Source organism: Melanaphis sacchari, unplaced genomic scaffold, assembly GCF_002803265.2.
Source record: "Melanaphis sacchari strain LSU unplaced genomic scaffold, SCAv2.0 Contig27_pilon_pilon, whole genome shotgun sequence".
Lineage (NCBI taxonomy): Eukaryota > Metazoa > Arthropoda > Insecta > Hemiptera > Aphididae > Melanaphis > Melanaphis sacchari.
In genome coordinates this window covers 2,793,326-2,815,406 of record NW_020271152.1, presented here as the reverse complement: position 1 = coordinate 2,815,406, position 22,081 = coordinate 2,793,326, and the positions used below count along the sequence as shown (strand labels likewise).

Genomic DNA, 22,081 nt, shown 5'->3' with positions numbered 1-22,081 from the left:
AATATCAAACGCAGTTATTTTATAGTAGCCGTGTATAGGTAGTAGTAGTCTACGGTTTATAGACAATAATGCAATACGATACAAACATTTGGTCGCATTGAAAAGTGAAAAAAAATAACCAGCAAACGATTCATAGCACATTAGTTATAATAATAATGATATAGTAATAATAATATATATTAATAGTAATAATAATAATAATAATAATAATAGTAATAATAATAATAATAATAATAATCATGTATAGGTAGGTAGTAGGTATGTACAAGTTTTATATTTTCAAAAATGAAATTAATACTCTCGTTCGGGCGATACGCTGATACGCAGCGTTTCCTACCGCGCCGCGAAAAACGCAAACCGTACGACAAACACACACACACACACACACACACACACACACATACCTCACACACATACACACACACACACACGCACACACGCACGATCCGTCGGACATGTTTTTCGCGCGCTGAAGTAAAATATGGACATATTATGTTATATTACATTACTCGTTACTCGGTAACCACGATAGGTAAGTATTCGGTACGCGTGTGCAATACCACATCGCACACCCGCGACTTGACGTAGTGCGGCGCACGACAGCTCAGTGCACTCGCATCTACGTCACACGTCACCTGCAGAGCACGACGCCGCAATCGACTTGACGACGCGTCACAGTGATATGATATAATATATTATTGTTATAGAGACGATCGTCGTTGGTTCGCGTGCGCGCGCGACGTCTGCGGCGGCGTCTTCTTAGCAGCGTCTGCCGCCACTGCCGCCGCTGACGTTGCTGTCGTCCTCGTCGTTGATGATGATCAACTTGGGCTTGGACTCGACGGCGTGCTGTTGGCGGTGATGGTCGTCGTGCTGCTGCTGTTGTTGCTGCTGCTGCTGCTGTTGGAGGTGGTGGTTGTGGTGGTGGTGGAGATGGTTTTGGTGGTCGTCGCCGGCCGCGTACTGCTGCAGATCGTTGTTGTTGTTGTGCACGCCACTGGACGACACGATCTCTTCCTGAGACATCTCGGCGCCGCGGTGCTTCTTCTGTATCAGGTTCTCGATGTGGAACGCCAGGTTGTGCGACGACACCGTGTCCGCGACGGCGGCCACGGCGTGCTGCTTGTCCGCCAGCGACTCGGCCGCGGCGGCCACGGCGTTCCTGCCGGTCAACTGGAACTCCGGGTACACCGCGAAGTGGTGGTGGTGATGGTGGTGAGGACTGGCCAGCGGCTGCTGTTGCTGTTGCTGCAGCAGCGACTTGATGTCCTGTTGGTTCTGCGCGGGCGCCATATGAAAAACACGGAGACAGATCATCATTAAATTATACCACACTGAACGGTTGCGCACACGAGTTACAATGACGCGTATATTAAAATTATTGATGGGTAGAGATGTATTTATGGTAATGAACCATAAATACACATGACAGATTTGTCAAAGGTATTGTACACGAATGGGTGCATCCAAATGGCATGTCAAAAAAATAAACACGAATTGAAACGTCCTTATTTCATGCGCCATCCCTTATCGGAGGGTCCGTTTGAATTGTTTGCCCTGAATAATTTTATTTATTATGATCTAATCTTTTTTTTTTTTGTTAGACTTCTAATTTTTCGAAAAACGAAAAAAAGTCGAATCAAAATTATTTCAAAATAATAATTTCTATTTATTCGTAAAAAAATCCCAAGTCATAAATTCGCCTACCTTTCAACTATTATTTTCAATGAGTACCTATTTACTGAATTAAAATTAAATTAAAGTGATATTTTCACAAATTGAAAACAAATAAATCGCCCGAATACATTATACGAGTAAAATATATATTATGTATAGAAACGCATTGCATATCGCGACACCCACTGAGGTTTAAAAAATAAAGTATTATTGTATAATATATATATATATATATTTACGATGTGTTAACTATTTTTGTTATAAATACAGTTATACGCCATACCATTTAAATTTGTTTAGTAAAATAATATTGCAGTCGCGAGTCGTCGGTATATACATATATTTATGCAATCATTAAAAACATAAATTAAGAAATTAACGCTAATGATCGGTCAATAATGACATTTCTGATAAAATTAAAGTGTATGCGATATTTACTGGGATCTAGGAAATGACATTATGCCTATTCATTTCTGCAAACTATACATTTAGTGATATTTCCTAGGTAATGACGATAATAATTTCGTCCTTTTTTAGGCATAATTGATAAAAATATTTATTGAATTAGAAACGGGTATGCGTTATAAAATTGATTCAATCGGTACTAACATAACATATTTTTGGACTCTGTAATATTTCGAATTGTAGATGGTCTTACAGTATTAAATAAAAGATAGCCGTCTATCAGGTATGTTATTTTCATAGAAAATAAGTAGGTATCTATGTAACATAAATCGCAATGACGGACAACTTGTTTGTTACAAGTTACAATAGTTGTACACACGCACGCATACTATAATAATTCATATTACATACCTACATAGATAATAATATAGAATCTATATTAACCATGATAACATAACATAGCGTATACCTAGTACCAACTTGGCACCTGCCTATTTAGTTGGCCTATTTTTTTTTTTGCACTGTGCAATGCAAATACTAAAATATCCGTTTTTTCGTACTACACAATTAACATTAAACTTTGCATTACTGTGGGGAGCTTTGTCCCCACATCCTCTAAAATAGTAAAATCTATTTAAAGTTTAAACCATGCGCGTAAGCATGAATTATTCAAAGTTTTTTTTATGAATAATGAATAATATATATTGCGTTATTAATTTATACATGTATAGTTAACACAGTTACTACACACATAATATATTACTGACAAAAGTCGAAATCAGCAAACCTCAGAAATCCCCAGACGAAACGCTAACTGTCCACGATACCTGTATAAAATAGTTAGGCCATTTTATACACTTATTAATTTCGTATTAAACACTTAGCATTTCGTACTCTACGTACACGCAGTGTGTCGTACTACAGAAATTTTAGTTTCTGGTGCAACGTTGTTTTATATTTATAATAAAATGGGAAATGTTAATAATGATCAGATAGTGATATTTATGAATTTTGATTGTACTACTTGTCTATATCTAAACGAGACAGGTTTAAGTAAACCCACTGAGATAAATTAAAAATAGGCAATCAAAAAGTTGTGGTGCTGAGATTTACTTAGCAGCGCATTAAAATAAAATTTTTATTATGTTTCGATTTATTAGACATGTTTCATTTTGATGGACTTAATTTTAACTGGTAACATTTTTCTCGTGACCGTCAGAACAACTATCGAAGACGGGGCTTACCGTCTGGTGGTGGTTTTGCTGCTGGTACGGCCTGTGCCGGCGCATCCGCCTCCGCCTGTAGTTGCCCCGCTCGAACATGTCGGCCGCGGCCACCGGGTCCAGCGTCCAGTAGCTGCCCTTGCCGCCGCCTATGTTGTCGTCCATGCCGGTCCGGCCTCTCGGGATCTTGATGAAACAGTCGTTCAGGCTCAGGTTGTGCCTGATCGAGTTCTGCCAGCCCTGTCTGTTGCGCCGGTAGTACGGGAACTTGTCCGTAATGTAGTTGTAAATCTCGCTGAGCGTCATCCGCTGGTTGGGAGTGGACGTGATGGCCATGGCGATGAGCGCTATGTACGAGTACGGCGGCTTCTCGTTGCACCCGACGGCCGCCATGTCAGCGGCCGCAACCGCGGCCGCGGCCGCCGCGTTCTGCTCGGAGGGTTGATCCGCGAACAGGCTGATGGCCGGCACCTGCGAACAAATCGTCGTTATCGTCATTGTTTTAGGTACTCGTTACGTAACGATTGCGTTTTTTAGGCACTGATGTACGCGCGTGTCGACGATTTATGTGTTGTTGGTCGGCAGAAGGCGGTAGCGATTAAAAAAAAAAAATTACGATTTCAGGATCAAATTGTATATTATAATATAATACGCGTGTAATTATAAATATACGCATCAATAGCGATTAATTAGAACAGATCGGATCATCAAACATGCGTTTAAATGTTATATAATATAATTTATCGCGTACAGCATACAATTATAGCGATGGTTTTTTTTTTTTTTTTAACATAAATATGTTTGTTAAGTATACAATAATTAACAAGATAGTATATAGTGTGCATACAGCCACGCGGAATGATATTCGAACTGTTCTAATTCATTTGTAAAACTGCGATGGAATAAATGAATCGGACAGATATGAAATCATATTCAGATATTCTCTATTAATAAAAACCATATAAATATATAATTTTAACCGCGCGAAATGTACGCACGTAGTTTTCCTACTCTCTATTTTGTTGCTATACCGAAATAGTTTATTTAGAACGGTCAAAACGGTCGAAACCCTGAAAAGTCATATCTTTTCCTATCACGTGCGTGGTGCGCCTATTTAAAATGTAGGTATACATATCGCGGTTTTCGATGCGAGATGCGAGATTTTTATAACGCGAGTATCGTTGTTATTAAATATAGTGTCGTGAATTAGAGATTTTCAAGAGTACTCTGTAGTTGTCTCATATCGCGTAAAGGGCACAGACGTCGAGCTCTGCAGCCATTATCATTAGTAAAAGAAAATGTGCTTACGTCTTTTGGTCGTCAACATTTAAGGAATGACGTTGAAAATTAATTGTTGATAATAAACTATAATATGTTTTTGTTATAAATGTGAGATACTAGGCCTGCAGTAAAATTATGCGAATGAACAAGACAGTTTTTAGTTTTGTACTGCAACAATGCCACAGAACTTTTGTGTTCTAAGCATCTTATAAACGTTTAACATAATATATGGGATTTGTAGTACGAAAAAGTTCGAAATCGATTTTTAGATAATTCGGTTTTAATGTAATAAATCTTTAAAAATCTGGGAAGTTACCAGTAGCGTATTTTTTTTATTTCTATAGGGGAAGGGAATACTAAATTTACGAGTATTATACACTTTATAAGAAATTTTTTTTTTAATAAATATGCTTATGCTCTTAACTACATACGTATTGATTCTTTTTATACTTATATCTTTTAAACTCTTAGGAAAAGCAAGTAAAATAATATTACTCAAACAACAGTAAAATAATATTTAATACATTTTGAAATCAAAATTACTTTTTTTTATTTGTGAAAATTTATCGGTTATTCGATCAATATTTATATTTAGTGATCTATGCTCATGAAACCATGCTACTTAGTCTTTTTTGCCCCATTTTAGATTTAAGTTATTTTTTTTTAAATTTACATACATAAAATAAATGAAAAATTCGAGTATATATAAGTTATATGTCATGTCAACTATATTATCTAAACCTTTTTAAAAACAGATGAAAATATTTAATTAGTATGAACAAGAAAAAATTTTAAGAAAATTTAATTTATGATTTTTGTATAATAATAAATAAGTTACTTTTAAATAAACTTTGATAATTTATTCAAAATTTTTATAGCTATTTGTTGTAAAGCTCAGTAAAAATATTTTTAAAATTGCAATAACTGAAAAATCTAAATATAGTTGGTCCTCAGTACCAACTGTAAATACATCACACTATCACTGTATACGGTATATCGTTAATTTATTTACTTGTTAACCTGTGATAATATTACAGTAATATCTTCTATTAATTAAATAATATTAGCACGACTAATGATAGTGCAACCTCACAAATCGTCACAATCACGATTTAAGGTTTATATTGTAAATCGTGGAAACAATCGATAAATGTATAATTTTTATCTAGTTTGATAATTATACTAATAATATATTGATAACCATTTTTTTTTCAATTTTTGTAATTTTGTTGTGTTTGCAAATCAACGACTTGGGCCATAGGAGAGTGGCAATCGTTACCATCGTCCCTATCAAATTCGCCACTGGAAATTGCTTAGCTGTATAGTAGATATCAGTGTGCTATTGAATACTAATTGTAATAAATGTATTAAATTTTAATTCAATGATAAATCATTGTCAGTTAGTCCTAAAAGGATATTTTATTACGTATTTTTTATATTGCTATTAATAATTTATTTTTCTTTTAGTAATATGGTAGATTGAACTGCTTTTTAACGAAAAATCACAGCATGTTCTACATAGGTAGTAGTTATAAAAATATTATTTTATATAATATTAATAGCTGTTATTAACTTAAATCAATACAGATGTACAGTAAAACGATGTAAATAGGTTAATGCGGTATAAAAATAGCATATAAAATAAATCTAATTTTTTTTGGAAATTTTATTGTGTACCTATAGTAAATAACAATATACCTACGTAGTAGTAAAATGTTTCAAGCTTACAAATAATATTTTTTTAAATTCAAAAATAAACATCTAAAATCATTATATTTTGTTTAAATTTTAAAATTTCATCAAAACGTGAAATGGAAATGTCTACAAAAACAAACTATGTTTTTAAAGAAACAATCTATAGGTTATGAATTTATGAGAAACATTTATTAAACATTTAAAATTTTTAACTATTAAACTTGAAAATGAAATGAATTTTTAGCTACAAAATAATTTGCAAATTTTCGTAAATTTGACAATTTTTCATAATTCAAACTTTAATTACATTTAAAAATAAATTATGACGATTAATTTAAAACATAATAAAACGCTGCTATATTAAAAACTTATGTAAAATGTATTACATTTTTAATTTTTTAAGATTTAAATAAACTTTTAATAATTAAAGGAAAAAATTTAAACATTTTAAGATTTCTAATACCTACTTAAAAATAGCTTTAATTTAGCCTATAAATATATTGAAAACTAGCTGAATTATCTGTCGTTGCTGGATATTAATAAAAAATAAGTATAAAAGTATATAAATGAAAGTAATTCTTTTTTATTGTTAAATGTTTCAAAACTCTACAGTTTTTCATTTTTGAATTAGAACAAAAAACAAATTTGATTTTTTCAAGATCTAGGTTTTGTTATTTTTTCCAAAGTAAAAATTCAATTTTCTACCAAAAACCACCTATAAAATTGAATGTATAAGAATTTGTACTGCTTACGAAGGCTATAAAAATAAATAAATATATACATAATTGTAAAGCCAATACATAATACATCGTATACCGCGGAGAGTCTAATATAATTTATTAAATAAAAGTAAAAGGTTCCAAATCGTTGAAAACATATAAATTGTCAGCATATTCTAAAATCTACGTATTGAGTAGGACCAATAACTCATAAATAAAACGTTTGAAATAAATAGTTATAATTATATGTAGAATATGAATTATTTATGAAACGATTTTATCTCCACCAATATAATTATATTGTACAATGTGTTCAATTAACTCCGTACTTTAGATTCTGAGTAGAGTGATGAATGTATTGATTTTATAATGATGAGTGTGTTTTTTCTTTGTGTCTATGTGTACACAAAAAGTAGTGAATAAAATTCTTTGATATTAAAAAATAGGGGTGATTTCTCGTTATATACTAGACTAGTTTATATTTTAGAGAAGTTAAAAAAAAAAAAAATAATTATCATAATAAAGGAAAACGGGTACTTATACGTAAATTAAACTTTTTATAAAATTGATTTTGTTTTTTTTTGGTGTAATTCAATAACTACGGGTACTTAAAATTTTCACCAAATGTTTAAATTTTCATTTAAATTACAGGATAAAATTTGGATAAAATTACTTATTTAAAGATAAATAACTATGTTAATTATTTTGTTATAATTTGAAAATATTATTCATGAGTACTTAAAATTCTTACGTTTATTATCTTATTTGAAATTTTATTATATGCTATGTGACATATTTGATTTTTTTATCTAAGATATTATTATCTATTTATACTATGCATCTATTTTTACTGTGTTAAATTATTTACAGAATTTTTGAGTTTTATATGTTGATAATACAACATGGTATAAATATATATTATTATAATAATTAAATACTTATATAATATAATAAATGCAATATATTTGTAAAAAATTTTATCAACCTACTATAATACTAAAAGTAAATTAAATGATTTTAATAGCTATATCAAAAAAACGTATCACGAAATATACTTGACGTAGGCTGACAGGTCGCTTTCGCTCAAAATCGTTTTTCGTATACAATAATACATTGAATTTAAAATTAATACACCCATAATAATAACGATCCACTTGACACGTCTTAATGTACAGCACAGCGGTACCCGCTTGCCTATCTGTTTTATGCTGCTTTTAGTTTAGTTATTTATACTTTAAATATTGTAAACAAAATATATATTCAATTAAAAAAACAAAATTGTTATTGTAATATTACAACATGATAGATATTATTAACTATTAAGTTTTTTATAGTGTAATATTAAAAGGATTTATTACTAATTACTACCTATAGGATTAGTTATCTTACTAAAAAAAAATATCATTTATAATAATTATCTTAAATATCAATAAATACGTATGATGGGCTCAACACGTTATGATCAAGTGGACGTGGACCCACTCTAATTGTTATATATGCATCAATAAAGTCTTAAAAGTTCTATCATTAATTAATACATCTTAATTATAGGTGAGGATTAATGAACATAAGTTTATAATGTTTACATCAATAAATTCTGTATAAAAATAAAAAGTATTTTATCTCTAACTATAAAATCGGTCTGAATAATTTCGGAAAATACAACGATTTTCTCGTGTGAATATAAATTAAAATCATTATCCTTCTTAAAAAATTTAATTCCACCGCTACTTGACTATATGTATCAATAAAAAAAACAATTTTGTTTTATTTTTGAAAATTGTTAATTAATAAAGTCTAAAAAATCATTAGTATGAAAACTTTTCCATAAATATACTACTATAATTATTATGTATTTATATTTATTCTAATACGTGCATTATTATCAAAATCACAGAAATCGATAGGAAAAACGTTTCATTTTTAAAAATTGTTTTACTTAAAAGAAGTTAGAATCTGTATTTTAAACACATTTATATAGTAAATAGGATAACTACATACGCAATACATGAGATACTAGAAGAACACATTACGAGGGAAGTGATCCGTATTGATAGTATCCTTCAGGACAGAATTCGTTTGTTTATCAGTCGCATACCAGTACTATGCAGTAGGTACTAATTGAGTAGGTATCAGCTACTTTTGAGACGGCCGTTAATCGAGACGACGGAGAGAGATTTTCGATGATTCGGTCGGTGTTGGAGTTTTTATAACGAAACCTATTGCGATGGCGAAATACGATAGACTGGTGGAAAAGCTGGCAGGACGGTGCGGGTACGAGATGGATGGTTTGGTGCCACACCGTTTTTAAACTTTAAAATAATATCACGTAAAACTGAAGTTAGTACCGTGCGTGGGTCGGCTAACAATAACACGTTATAATATTGTTATAGACTATTACCGCCGGCATCTGTGGCTTGTCCGCAAAGTTTACGGAACTCTGCAACCTCAGCGATTCCTGCAGGAAAGGCAGGATACGAGAGTGCAACATGTGCTGGTAGTGCTGCTGGTACAGTATGGGCAGCTGGTGGAACAGGGCGATTGCTGACAGGTTCTGCGGCACGGGCGGCAACGACGCTATCGCCTCGGCCAACATGTTCCGCTGCTGGTGATGACTCGGCATGGTCGGCTCTTCGTTCTTCATACTGTCCACTGCGGCTGCGGTACGGCTTAGCTGTTCCGGCGAATGGGGCTGGCCCCCGCGGTTCATCTGCAACAATCATAAACGGCGATGTCAGTATTATCGTGCGTCGTTCGGGTTTATCGGCGTTATTGCGCAGTCGTCGGACGTGAACGACCGACTGCTGTTTTGATCAACAAAAATTACAATATATATCACCGTGTACGACGACTACTGCAGCGCAAAAAATGACGGTTCAAAACCGTAACGTTACGCATAATTACATCATTGAAATGGATTCTTTATAAAATAAAAATCTTTTTAAAATCGCGTAGAAAAAGTGCCTAAAATCAGTGGAGTAGTCAACATTTTAAAATGGGGAAGGGCCAAAGTCAAAATATAAGATAAGCAAAAATACTTTGAACTACTCTCAAAAAAAAAAAAACAAAACATAACTCAAAAATTAAAAAAAAAAACAAATATAAAATTATATCAACTTATCTATGTTATGTATTTTTCAAACGTATAAAATAAACTACATAAATATGTAAATACGTTGATACAGCCAATGGTGGGGAGAGCATGGCTCACTGCCCCCCCTTGGCTACGCCACTGCCTACAATATTATTTTCTCTTCAAATTATTGAGTAATGTGAAATTGAAGAATTTTTTCTATTAAGTCTGATAGTTTTTATAAATTCACTGACCACAATAGTCGCAATAATTATTATCTATTTTATATTCATAATTTCCCATCAAAATCACGTGTAATAATTCCTCATCAATATTTCAATGTCACGCGGCAATGATCTTGATGTTAATAATCTATTTAATTGTGAGCTATTATCCATCTTTTATTTGTATTTAAATTTGAAATTGTATTGTTAATATTATATAGCATAATATTAACGGTAATATATATATATATATATTATTCATCCATAATATGGTTATTTTCCATTGACTATATTTTTACTTATAGGTATACAACGTACAATGTACATACATTGTTTTTCTTCTATTATTTTATTTGTTCGCGTATATTACTGTACCGTCATGTACTTAACTTGTTAAAGTTTTCTTATTAATCGATTATTATTTTATATTCACTATTGTTATTATTAGTATTTATTACTTCATGTATTGGAAATTGAATAACTGTCCTTAAAATGAGTAAATAAAATATAAATCTGAACGAGTACCTATATAATATACATATTAATCGACATCCAATATAATAATAATGTGTTCTGCATGGATTCTCCCATTGGTCAATATTCAATGGTAAGGATATTTTATTGGACAGTTTTAAGCAGAGAATAATGATAACGAAACAAAAATATACATTGAAAAACATACCTATCACCTAATTGCAAAGATTATCAATTACGGTTTATGAATATATCTAAACTTGTATTTTCGTATCATAGATCCAATTTTTACTAGGAAAAATATTGTAGATTGAAACACTGTTTCTGATATGTAAAATGTTAGTATCTTTTAGACGTAAAAAGAAAAATACATTGTAAAATCATTACATCTATTATTGTTCCAATCAGATTCTAAAATGCGATAAAATATTAACAAAGTTATATGATCTTACATTTTATTTTGAAAAATAACAAGTATAATAATGATTAAGAACTAATATTTTACCACACAATAACATTAATTCAATATTTATCGAAATAATTTCCACATATATATATATATATATATATATTTATATAAATATATTTGAGTGTTTTTTAATATTATAATGATTAAGATTACTCTCGAGGTAAATGATTTTAAAAGCGGAAAGTTTACCACATACTTGAGCTATAATAGTTTATATGGTTAGTATGATACAACTTACATTGAAATAAATAAATATGTTAAAACTCGGTTACTTGTTTTTTCTTCAACTATTTAATGCATATAGGTACCTACGCGTGTAATAGCTAAGTGCTAGGTGGCGAAATAAATGGTATGATTTCATTAAAATTTTATAAACATTACACAACAAAAAGGTTTGGGTTGTCATCAATCAGTTGTCAAGTTTACCCCGCCTTGTTACAGATAAGATATGGTTACGTTAAGTTGTTTTCTTTTAAACTGTTAATATTTATTGTTTATGCTGCATACCTAATCCAATACTAATATTTAGTGGAAACAAACAATGTATTGAGCATTTTTAGGTTGTTGAAATACGTATCGCTGTAAAACGGATTAAACACATTTGCTGTTGGTTGACGCGGTCTCGTCTTATTTAAACTATAAGAAAACATGCACGTTTATGCGAGAGAGACGATAAAAATTAAAAAGAGTGTAAGAGAAAAAAAGACTACCTATATTGACTTTAGAAACAAAATCATATATATTCTTTTTAATTAAAAATCTTTTAATTTTATGATATCTGTGTCTATCCGTTAAAAAAAATATAACATCGAAACTTACCGATATCAAACTGCAATCTCCAAGATGCCGTCCGATTGGTCAAGCACTTGTAGGACCCGGCTATTCTGAAAATAAATTAAAATAGGTATCTATTGTAGTATTTGATGTAATACAGTAACATTGTTTTTGTGTATTGTTTTGTAGTTTTTTATATTTCGTTTGTTATATATTTTTCAATAACAAACTGTAAAGGAAAATATACAAAATGAAATTAATGCTATATGCCTTTTATTAAAACCATATATGACTTTTCATCAATATTAATTATTATTATAGTAACAATAATTCATAATAACACCAGTGCAATATCCAATTTATAGTCGTTATATAGACGTGGTGTTTTATTTTATTTTATTATTATTACTATTATTATTATTATTATTTTTTTTTTTAGTACTACATACGACAAACGTAATAAATTGTTATTTAATCTATTCACGATAACGATTTACACAGTAGCCGTGTGTGCTGTGTCCTCCTCTCTCCCCCTCAGAGGAAATAATTGTTATTGTTTAATATTTTTCATTACGCGATAAAAGACAGACGCTGTTGACAAATGTGCCGTTGATGCATTTGTGAATAAAAAAATAATAATAATAAAAAATAACACACGCTCGACCACATGAAATAATAATAAATAATATAATTATTTATGTTTTTTCATAAACAATTTATTCGAAAACATTCGATCGCGTACCAAAATCGCCGAACCTATTTGTAAAACAATAATCAAAAGTAACGATCACTATATATATATTGGCAGTGCGTTGTGTTTTTATTAATAATTTTGTGGTTAAAAATTCGAACGCTATTGGCATAAAAATAATACATATTAGGAAAAAAAAACAATGAATAATATGTTTTTAGATAGGATATAATAATACAATATGTATACTCGAATCGTTGATTCCAGGTCTCTCCACCGGTATATCCCACAGGTGTGTGATGTGTGTATATAATAATATAATATATATATATATGCTATATGTATAGGTGCACACCGATAGTTATTCGATATGACGATATGTAAATAACAATTGTCAACATAATATTCTGATGAATACAATCGATAAGAGAATATAAGCACATTTTAGGGCTTTAGGCAGTAGGTATATTATTTATTAATTATTATTATTAGTTTTATAAGTGGTAACTGGTGATAAATTTTTATTAATATTATTATTATTATATCCAAGTTTTCAAAAATAATTATTGTTTTTCGAATAATATTACAACAGTGTTTTGTGTGTATGAGTGATAACTACAATAAAATAATTTTGATACATTTTCAAACTATTGTTATCAATATAATATTATATATTATAAAATATTAGACCTTCCGGGTTGAGTTCTTTTGAAAATATTAAGTATTAAGTATTACCTCGATGAAGCATAAGCACGAACTTTAACCAAAAGTCTGGATCACTCCAATGCAAACCGTGTAGGTGGTAATTAGATTTTTTTTTACGATCATGATGTAAATTTAAAATTGTATTAATCATTACATTTTTAACACGTAAAAAAAGTCGGACAGTGAAACTTGAAACACTTGTATAATGACGAATTATAAATAAATATTGTAGATTGTATATTAATATTATACCTATAAAATATACAAATGTGAATACATATTGACAAACACTTACACATATAACACGTCTATGTACTATGGCTATATATAATATTGTATATACACTAATACACTATACAGAGCGATTATGTTAACATGAATTAATCTGTATTTTATTGAAATAGTTAATAAATATACATAATATGCATAAATGTCCTAAATACTTGAGATTATATTTTTTCTTTATGGAATAATAAATATTATAATTTATATGTCATATTAAAAATAACAATTTAAACGAATTATTTTAAAGTTTTTAAATTATTGATTTCATGTTTTTTTAATTTTTTATTACTATTATTAATTTTAAGCTCATCGACAGAGGTCATTAACTTTTCTAATGCTATTTAACATTATACTCGTATATACAAATACAAGAAAGAATCTAATTTTTATATATTTATTCAAATGCTTATATAGTTATATAGATTTATTGACTGATTTGTATTGAAATTATTATTTACATATAACCACAAAGCACATACTCTGTATTTAATATATTATTATTAAATTAATTATTAAACATAACAACGAAACACATTTAAAATGAATGGTTGTCTACAGAGCACTGTCTAAAAAAATTTCAGTTGATATTTTTTGTTGCGCTTAATGTAAATAAATTTGTAATAGTATTAAATAGTATAATGTAACATAATATCAACAATATAAACTTAGTACAAACGTATAATAGACGTTAAATATAATAGTGCTATAATAATAGTTAGTACAATTTGTGATAGTTTATATCGATTGCTTATTATAGCATATTAGTACTATACATGTTGTACATACTACTATTATTGCATTTTTAACTATAGTGATTTTGTTCGTATAATACTAATATAAATTGTTAATTTGTCTATTTATATTTTAAGACATTTAAATTAGTCAATACAGTTTTAAATCAAACATGTTATTATTTTTAAATATCATCTGCTCAAAAGATATTTATTTTTATTAATAAAAGTTAGATTTTTGTTTTTATTATAACTAAAAAAAGACGTTGTTAGAAAAAAGTGTTATGGTTGTAATTATGAGTTTGATATACAAATACCACATAAACGTCTAGTTCACAAGTAAAATATTTTTTATACAAGTTATTTTTACCCCGGATAAAATAAACAAAAAATAATATAAACAATAATATTTAAGTTATAAAGTTCATATAATGTCAAGAGCACATGTTTCTTTAAAACATTTTTTTAACTTCTATAATAAATACTTTTGAAAATTTAAATGGCCAATGGGAACCTAACACAAAAATTAAATATGATAAATTATAAACAATGATTTTTATTTAGATATAGTAAGTGTTTTATAAGAAAAACTGTAATAAATCTTTAACAAAAATAGGTATATATATCCAGCACCATATATAAACACATATAAGACGTTAATATGCTTTAAAACAAAATATTTTATATGCAATTTTAACATATTCTTAAGTTGAATAATTAATTACTTTGGAAAATAAAGACTTAAATATAAAAAAATGATAATGTGAAATAGTATTAAGAGTAAATATAGATAAACTCTATATTTATACATAATATGTGTTAAATATTTAATTATATAAAAAATAATACCTATATATATATATATATATATATATAGGTATGTTGGGTGAAATTGTAGATGTTAAATGATTATAAGCAATAGTTTAGACCACAGATATACAAATACATACTTATACTATTTTATAATTATCCAATAAAATATTGTACTTAAAAAAATCATAACTCAGAGCTTAATTGAGCATTTATTGGCTTAGTTTTTTTTTACCTGTTTATTTGATCAGAGAATTCTGTAATAATTAATAACTAATAATACACACAACTGTTTTACGTCATAAAAATAAGCTTAAATTATATTATGTATTTAAAAATAGAAAATAAACTGAATATACTCACATAAAAATAATTATACATTAACTAATATATTATGTGTATACACGATACTACACAACACAGTATAAATTATTTTATTCTTGTTCTTATATTTGGAAAATTAAAAAACCTTCAAAATATATAAGAAGATTATAAATTATATAATAATAGTAAAGAATAAGGATTGCAAAAAAATTAATGGTAATATTAAAATTAAATTACATAATTAAAAATTTTTTTACGATTAATCGAATAGGTATAATGTTTGCAGCTATAAGGTTACTGGTTTTAACTTATTCTACAACGTCTAAATACATTTAAATACATCATTTTTTTTTTAATTTATAGTACATGTACATTGGAGAAAATTATTAACTGTAATTTTAAAACTGTTTAACCTAGATGAGATACAATTTTGTTTTTGATACATACCTATACCTATTACCTACTTTAAACGAATTATTTAGTAGTATTTAGATCTAAACCAAAATAAAAATTTAATAAAATAAAACATAAATTATTTCATATTTTCTATTTGATGAAAAAATATATAGATATAATACCTTCATGTTTAACCATTTTAAGAATTATAAATTTATATTATTTTAAACGCAAAAATTATTATGAAACTTTAAAAGGTTTTTAAATGTGAGGAAATAATTTACGTTGAAAATGTTTGTAAAAAAGAAAAATGTTAACACCTTTAAAACTTGTGTTTTATTTCTTAGTTTAAGTTTATAATTTGTGTTAATATTTTGTGTTTGTTAAACAAACAAATAAATATAATAATATATAATTTTAGCTGATAAAGCCCATTACCGAATTTAAATCAGTACTCAGTAAGCGGGTTTAGAGGTCGTGGAAACAACTTATATATTATTCGCTAGAAGATTACGTATATAGTTACTTCTTATCTATAATAATATGTCATAATGTAGATTTTAAGAAATGTATTGAAAATTAATTAAAAAATTAAGATAACAATTAAAGTTAATATTAAAACGATTAAATTGTATATCATAATCTATGTTTCGTACAATTAGATATTATATTTTACACGTTTTTTCAGACTAAATATAAAATATCAAATCAAATAATAAAAACTAAAATAAGGAGACGCATATTTGTACTGCACACTCACGCTATATAAATATGTAAACGTGTTGAGTGTATATAGTGGTGTACATTTTACCATACAAATATATCACATATACATCATGTATATACATATATATATATATAAATATATATAATGAATATCCTAATTAAAATTTTAATTCTAATAATATAGGTATACGATAAATATTTTATTTGTTAATTTTTTTTTTTTTTTTTTTTTTAATGTACATTTAATAAAATAATTTTTAATTATATAACAAACACATATTATTACAGATTTTTTTATTAAAAATGTATAATTTACACATTTCATTTATAGCATACTATACTATTTATTACTACCTTGTATAATTGGACAATAAATTATAAAATATTCCTATATAGTACACAATAATCGAATTATACTAATCCTTATAACTTATAAGGATTGTCAAATTGTATTTAATGAAAATTATAAAAATTACAGTTGCAGTTAACGATTAATTTTACGTAATATAAAAATTATAACTATACAAGTATTTTTACTGTAGTTTATTGCAAACATTTATCTATTTTTTAGTTGTTAAATATCATTTGAAATTTATACTCATACATACTTACATAATTTTACTTATAATAATTAACATAAAAATAACATAACTAATAGGAAGGCTTAACACCTTTAGTTTTTAAAATTATGAAACGGTCATACAATATTTTTAGGTGTTCTAAAACGTATAGGTACATAGTTTTGGAATTTTTAACTTTAAATCATTATTTGTATCAAAAGATATTAGGTAATTATGACAATTACATTAAGTGTCTAAGTTAAATGAATTCCAATATATATATATATATATATTTCATGTTATCCAAATTTAATAGAATGTAGGTATAATAATTTAAAATTATATTGTAACTATGTATGTATAAGTTATAATACTTTCAATTTCTTTATCAATATTCAATATTATTATTTGTTCATTATCTTATCACCAAGAGCAAATTCGTTTACATGACATTGAAGACACTCGAAAAAACGTGCGCACATTTTACGCATAGTCTAGATTATAAAATTGCTTGATACAATTTAAGGATTATGTGAAATTCAAAATTTTAATTAATCAGATACGAAAGACAATGTATGCAAGTAGGTACCTAATTATACATTATAAATGTATTATAGAGTTAAATCTCAATTATTTCCTAGGCCTTAAATTCAAAACGTCATACAGTAATAATAACATCTTATTATACATTCTTATCTTTATCGATTACTCATAAAATGCAATTTTAATTTAGATAATTTATTAATGTGTATAGTATATAGGTGTCAATCATCACTTTAATAAAAATTAAATATTAAGTATTATTAAATATTAATAGTACCTCTGTCCTCTGATATGTTTCATACTTTTATATTTTATTGTATAAATTAATTTAAAATACTGCGTACACTTATTCTGAAATATCTTTAAGTTATTCGATTATAATTTTACTTAGTCAAATCATCTAAATAAGAAGTAAAAACAATTCTGCACTCTCTAATAGCTTATAAATATTGGTCACTAAAAAATGTATTTATCAGGTAGAATATTGATTTTTATTTGTTATTAAAAATAATGCACTTATAATAAAAAATTTGGCGTTCATTATACATAAAATGGTATAAATGAGATCTATACTTTTATCTTAGCCAAAAGTTAAATATTAAATAAAAAATACATGGGTATAACATTATATTGAGCAAGTTTAAACACATAGATCTTATTGGACCATTTAAAAATGGATAACAATTAAAAGTGACTTGCTGAATAATGTTAAAGTACCCATGTTCTATACCATACTATATTATTTTAAATCTTTACCTCTAAAACTATACCTTCTTAGAATACCGAGGTTTACAAAACACACGACCTGCCCGAAATGTCCATACGCTCGTTGGTTAATCTAAATCCTGAACAACTGAATTAAATTAAATTCATTAAATATCACACGGTTCAATTATTTAATTTTCAGTTTTTAATTATTTGAGACAATTTTTAAGTCGTGTTCATTAATTATTTACAATATTATAATATGTAAAATATTGAAATTAACTGAAAGTAACACTAAATTCATATATTATAGTAAAAATTTCTATATATATTTCTATAAATATTATTATATACCTAGATGTATGTAACTATGTAAGTACGTATAATAATACCGAGATTAATACACAAATATGTTTACTTTAAAAACAAAAACAATTAATTAAGTACATGCAGAGTACTAAGATATAATTGATAATAACTGTTTGATTAATAAATTATACATATACATATTATAATTCAAATCAAATTTATAAGTGTAAAATTACAAAAGTAAGTCATCAATAAAACGTTGATAAATAATTTTTAAACATTTTTTTAAACTTATTATCTCATTAAGTAGGCAGTATATATTATTATATTAAAATAAAATAATGTGGTAATTTGTATATATACATGGGTACTATTAAATATGCAATACACCTATAAAATGCATATTTATCAGAAAAACTTGAGTGAGCAATATTTCGTCATCGTCTTTATTAATTTGCAGACATTTATTAACACAATGTCAAGGTTATAAACTTACACCTTAATTATATAGATTAATCATCGAATGTTCTAAATAAAAATAAAAAAAATGATTTAGAGACAATTTGTTGATTTGATCGAATAAAACGTATAAATCAAATTACATTAAAAAAAAAAAAAAAAACTATCACAAACGGTTATAACAAAAATACAAAAATGTTCCTAAGATATAAGAGTATAGTAATTTATTATCATATTATAGATATAAACCTACGTACAAAAAAATAGAAACTGCTTAATTTCGTTTTTTTAATAATAATAATCAATTATTCCCTCGCCTGGGTTAGGACAAATATTTTTCAATGTTTATACACATTTACACGAGAAGGTAAGCCGCGGTTATTAACTAAAATAACGGGCGTCACGAATTTATTAAAATTCGTTAGTGGAATTTCCTCGAATAATAATAATAGCGTTCACCGAAGTCGTGGAAGACGAGGAACAAGTGCACAGCATCACCACTGAGTATTATTACATTTATGTAGCTGGGTAAAAAATATTATTATACGCGGAAAACATATACGGGCGCGTTATTTTAAGATGTGTCGTCAAAGAGCACGTTTTCGCGGGAATAAAATAAAACGAAAATCGTATCTGTACAATAATAATTTACTGTCGAAGAACTAATTGTCGAAGTGAACAAAAATGAAAAAAGCTACTGATGTCGATACCACGCGTAAATTAGAATTATACCTCACGTGTATAATATTCCGCATGACTGCGGTGGTCGTAAAGACGATTAATTTAAAGTAAAACCTGGAATTCACTGTAGCTATATATATATATACATATATATACGTCAACTGTCGTGTCGTGTGCGGCATTTATCGTATTGTGATTGGCCTTTGTAATTTTAGTATCATTCGCTAACCACGACGTGTCGGAAAATTTTCAAAATTGAGCCGAATTCGGCTTTTTGGACATTGCACGACAGCAGACGACGCATTTAACTACACATATTACGTGAACCACGCATGCTCAACACGCGCATCACACACCGTATAAGACTACGTAATATTCTGGTATAAACCTGTTGTTGTCGTTATTATTATAATTATTATATTATTATTATTTGAATTCGCACTTACCGGGAGGTTCGAAATTTTGCGCGGGCACACAACCCGGGTGGCGGTGGCGACGGCGGCCGACAACCGGCGTATGTCGTTGCGTATCGTATCAATACGGTCTCGCGAAAAACCCGCCGGAACAACCGTCGCCGGTTCGATTGACACGAGGGCTCGCAGACACACCGGTGTAATGCGACGGCAAGGCGATACGCTACGACTGCCGCCGTGGTACGCGCGAGTGTATTGCACGGTAGCGGTCGCGTGTGTTGGTACGGTAGCGCCGGTACACTGGTGCGATTGTGATTGCGGCGCGCGAACCGGTGCAAGCGTGCGAGTCACATGCGCGAGCGTACGCGTCGCAACAATAATAATAATTGTTGTTCGATTCGCCGGACAGCCGTCGTATGTGTGTGAATATTTTTATAGACGGATATAAACGATTAATATAATAGAAAAAAAAAAAAAAAAAACGAGAGCGATACGCGTAAAAAAATGTTTATCGTATAAAACGATATGTATTTTTATTAATATGTTGAACTCGTATAATGATACAATAAAATAATTTATTATAAACGTATGGCGACGAGGCTATTATGTATCGTGTGTTATAATATTATATTATTAATATGACACGATGACGTAATATTGCGACTGGAGCACGCGAGTCGAAAAAAACCGTGTAAACAGAAAATTACAACAGTTTTGTAAAATTATATTATTTTCTACGGGCAGGGTACCCTCGGCTGGGTCTGCGCGTGTATAATACAATAACAGTCTATTGTAATGTGTTGTACTTAATGTTATGTACAACGATATTAGAACTGTCGATGAAAAAAAAAAAAAAAAATAAAAAATACGTGCTCGCGTGCTCAATTCGGATCGAGGTCCGCGGGTACCGAGCGACGGTAAGAGAGTGTGAAAGACGCGAGAAGATTTATAATATTATTATCACTGTGAGCGCACCACCAATACACACGACCGACCGGCTCTGTCTTCTTACCGACATTAACAACACACTACTCTACACACGCACACGCACACAGACACACATACACACATACACACACACACACACGCACAACACTGGTGGCGGCGAGGCACCACTACCGGAGGAACATTAGTCCAAAGTAAACACTTTGAAAATGGAATTGTTGATGACACAGTTGACGGGCGGCGGGGGGGAGCGGTCGAAACGCGGGCGGCGGAAGAGCCGGCGGAAAGGCGACTGCGGGTGGGTGGGGTCATGTGCCGGGGCCCCAGCGTACAATTGGTCTGCACCGCGGCGAGGTGGCGGCGGTGGAAGGTTTGTTTATTTAAATATGAGTTGTGTTTGGGGTACCCTCTCGCTCGGCCGCCGCCGTCGCCGCCTGCTCCTCCATACCCCCTCACGCCAACCAACCCCCTCCGGACCGCGGCCACCCAACCGGCGCGCCGCCGAGCGAGCCCCCCCCAACGCCCGACGATCGACACCGCTCACCACCGCGAAATTCCTCGGTTCTGTACACGAAAAATAAACAAACAAACATTACATGTACACATAGTGTACACACGCGGCGCGCACACCCGCACACACATACACACACACACACACACACACACACACACACACACACACACACACACACACACACACACACACACACACACGATCTTGCAAACACCAACTTTATGCTGTAATAAACACACAAACACACACGTATATATGTAGCGTGTGTAT

The 22,081-nt window shown here is 29.5% G+C and overlaps 1 protein-coding gene across 1 annotated transcript; it reads right to left on the bottom strand.

Annotated features, from left to right (window-relative positions):
• Positions 1-228: 228 nt before the first annotated feature.
• Positions 229-20,838, bottom strand: LOC112595456 (forkhead box protein D5-C-like). The gene is made up of 5 exons (XM_025340683.1): positions 20,386-20,838; positions 12,060-12,124; positions 9,402-9,710; positions 3,327-3,776; positions 229-1,278 (listed from the first exon to the last, which is right to left on the bottom strand). Exons 3-5 carry the CDS (start codon positions 9,708-9,710, stop codon positions 760-762), a joined length of 1,278 nt encoding a protein of 425 aa, XP_025196468.1. The 5' UTR covers positions 12,060-12,124; positions 20,386-20,838; the 3' UTR covers positions 229-759.
• Between the last annotated feature and the right edge of the window lie 1,243 nt (positions 20,839-22,081).